Here is a 2890-nt window from a genome sequence, read left to right on the forward strand (position 1 = left end):
CTAACGGCAAAAACGGAAGGGTTTTCTGCATCGTATTGTAACCGGCGATGAAAAGTGGATCCATTATGATAATCCAAAGCGAAAAAAATCGTGGGGCTACCGCGGCCATGCATCAACATCGACGGCCAAGCCAAACATCCATGGCTCGAAGCTCATGCTGTGTATTTGGTGGGACCAGCTCGGCGTGATTTATTATGAGCTGTTGCAACCGGGTGAAATCATCACAGGAGCTCGCTACCGAACACAACTAATGCGTTTGAGCCGAGCATTGCAGGAAAAGCGGCCACAATACGAGCAAAGACACGAAAAAGTGATGTTGCTGCACGACAACGCTCGGCCACATGTTGCTCAGGTCGTTAAAACCTATCTGGAAACATTGAAATGGGACGTCTTACCTCATCCGCCGTATTCTCCTGACATCGCCCCTTCAGATTACCACTTGTTCCGATCAATGGCGCATGGCCTGACTGAGCAGCACTTCCATTATTACGAAGAGGCCAAAAACTGGGTCGATTCGTGGATCGCCGCAAAAGACGAGCAGTTTTTTCGACGCGGGATTCGTATGCTGCCCGAAAGGTGGGAGAAAGTAGTGGCTAGTGATGGACAATACTTTCAAGAATAAGTATGTAACCATTTTTCAACAATCAATCCTCAAATTTTGACAAAAAACGGCGGTTTTCAATTTGTTCTCCTAATATATTGTTTATAAAAAACTATACTTATTCCAATAAATTGAAATATACAGGGTGTCCCAGACCAATGTATAAAGATTATCACGATGAGGTAGAAAGGATCAAGATAAATGAAAAAGTCTAATACCATTTTGCAATATTTGCAATAATTTTTGAGTAATAAAATATTAAGGTCAGCTGAATAAGAGCGCGCGGAGAGGCAAGCGGTCGCTCGTCTGAGGACCGCCGTAGGACCGCCCACTGCGGCCCGATTGTAGGCGACGGTAAGTGGCGCGCGGCGAGGGAAAGGATAGCTTGGCACCGCACCGCGTCGAGCCGGGCGGTCTTACGGCTCAGGCGACCAACCGTTTGTCTCTCCGCGCGCTCTTATTTGGCTGACTTTAATATTTTATTACACAAAAATTATTGCAAATATCACAAACTGTTATTAGACTTTTTGATTTATCTCGATCCCTTCTACCTCATCATAGTAATCTTTATACATTGGTTTAAGACACTTGTATATATTTGTTTTTTTTCTACAGTTAGAAAGTTAAATAATATTATAATATGTTGTAATAAACTATAAAATAATGTATACTTATTAAATTTACAACCAATTTTTATAAACGGCTGATTTCTCTACTTTGTTACAAGCTTTTGTTGCATTGAATAAACGTGTTACTACGTGTATTAATTCTTCAGTCCCTCTTTACCTACTTCCTATGACACATTTTTTAAGCATATTTTTTAAACATGAAACGCATTTTTAAATGGTAAATTTAAAAGTGAACCTTATTTAGTACTGAACCTTATTCGGCTCAAGTACCTTGTACAGGGTGTCAGATAAAGTTCATCCGTGGTCTCGTGGATTGATAGAGCAAGTCAAACTGAGCACAAAAGTCCTCTACCATTTTTCAATATTTGCAATAGTTACCGAGATAAAAATTAATAAAGTCGGCAATGAGCACGTACTTTCTCTACCCACCGCACGTGGGAACCGTCCGTCGCCAAATCAGTGGCAGCTGCGGCAGGCTCGCGATGAGAAGGGAGAAGCAGGAATGGCTGTCTTACCCGCCTCAACGCGCTGCCTGCCGCGGCTGCCGGTGGTTTGGCGATCGATGGGTGGCGGTGGTGTCAGTCCAAGGGTCTACAATTGGCTGTAGGCGATATGATTGGATATGGGTTCTGCAAAACAACGGGTCGCTCGTCCGAGTTCCCATTTGCATGACGGTAATGTTGCATTTTAGATTAGAATCATTGTGCTAATTTGAACTGAAGGTTGTGCTTTGCGTCACTTGGCTTTTTGTTGCAGCATGTTAATATAGTCCATTTGCCAGATCCGCCAAAACTTTTTGGTAAGCTGTCTAATTAGTTGCCATCGTGAGAGGCAATTTTCCTTAAGGTGCAGAACAGAAAGTTTTGGACTCGTAATCTCGAAACTGATTAAGAAATGACCTGGTGTCAATGGCGCAAATTTGTCATATGAATCCGTAAGAGGTCCAAGTAGCCTAGAATTCAAGCACGTTTCGATTCTGCATAGAAGAGTTGCGAGCTTTTCAAATGTTAATGTGTGAGAGCCGAGAATTTGCCACAAATGGTGTTTTACGCTACAAATTCCCGCCTCCCATAATCCTTCAAAGTAAGGGACGTGAGGTGGCATGAAGTGCCACGACATCCTATCCAATGCAGTTCTATTTAAAAAGTCAGGATCTTGCAATGCGTCGCAATAAGCTTTGGTTAATTCTCTATTTGCACCGATAAAATTTGTCTCATTATCCGAATACATATCCATTGGCAAACCTCGTTGCACACAGAATCTTGAATATGCGTCAAGGAACGCAGGAGTCGAGTAACCGCCCGCGAGCTCCAGATGTACAGCACGAGTAACAAGACAAATGAAAATCGCGATATACCCCTTGCGTGATGCAATTTCGCGGCCTGCTCGTGTCGCCACGGGGCCAGCAAAGTCTACGCCACAATGGAGAAAAGCGCGGGCTAAAGCAGACACGCGAGCGCGGAATAGTTGATCCATCAATTGAACGAGAACAACCGCTCTCTTTCGCGCGCATGTGACGCATTGATGCAGCACTAACCTTACTAAACTTTGAGCGCGAAGTATCTAATATTCTTGTCTTAAAGTCGAGAGTAAATTAGACACCCACGTGGAGGGATCGCCAATGTGCGTGTCGAATAATCATTTTTACCAACGGATGAGA

At 43.5% G+C, this 2890-nt stretch overlaps 1 protein-coding gene across 1 annotated transcript; it reads right to left on the reverse strand.

Annotated features, from left to right (window-relative positions):
• Positions 1 to 1965: 1965 nt before the first annotated feature.
• LOC105200985 lies at positions 1966 to 2466 on the reverse strand. The gene has a single exon (XM_011168798.1). It carries the CDS (start codon positions 2464 to 2466, stop codon positions 1966 to 1968), a length of 501 nt encoding a protein of 166 aa, XP_011167100.1.
• Positions 2467 to 2890: the final 424 nt, after the last annotated feature.

This window comes from Solenopsis invicta, chromosome 2 (assembly GCF_016802725.1).
Source record: "Solenopsis invicta isolate M01_SB chromosome 2, UNIL_Sinv_3.0, whole genome shotgun sequence".
Taxonomy (NCBI): domain Eukaryota; kingdom Metazoa; phylum Arthropoda; class Insecta; order Hymenoptera; family Formicidae; genus Solenopsis; species Solenopsis invicta.

What these genes read in the sequence shown, in the direction of transcription:
- LOC105200985 (XM_011168798.1), bottom strand. Translation starts at nt 2,466, where the DNA reads ATGGATATGTATTCGGATAATGAGACAAATTTTATCGGTGCAAATAGA.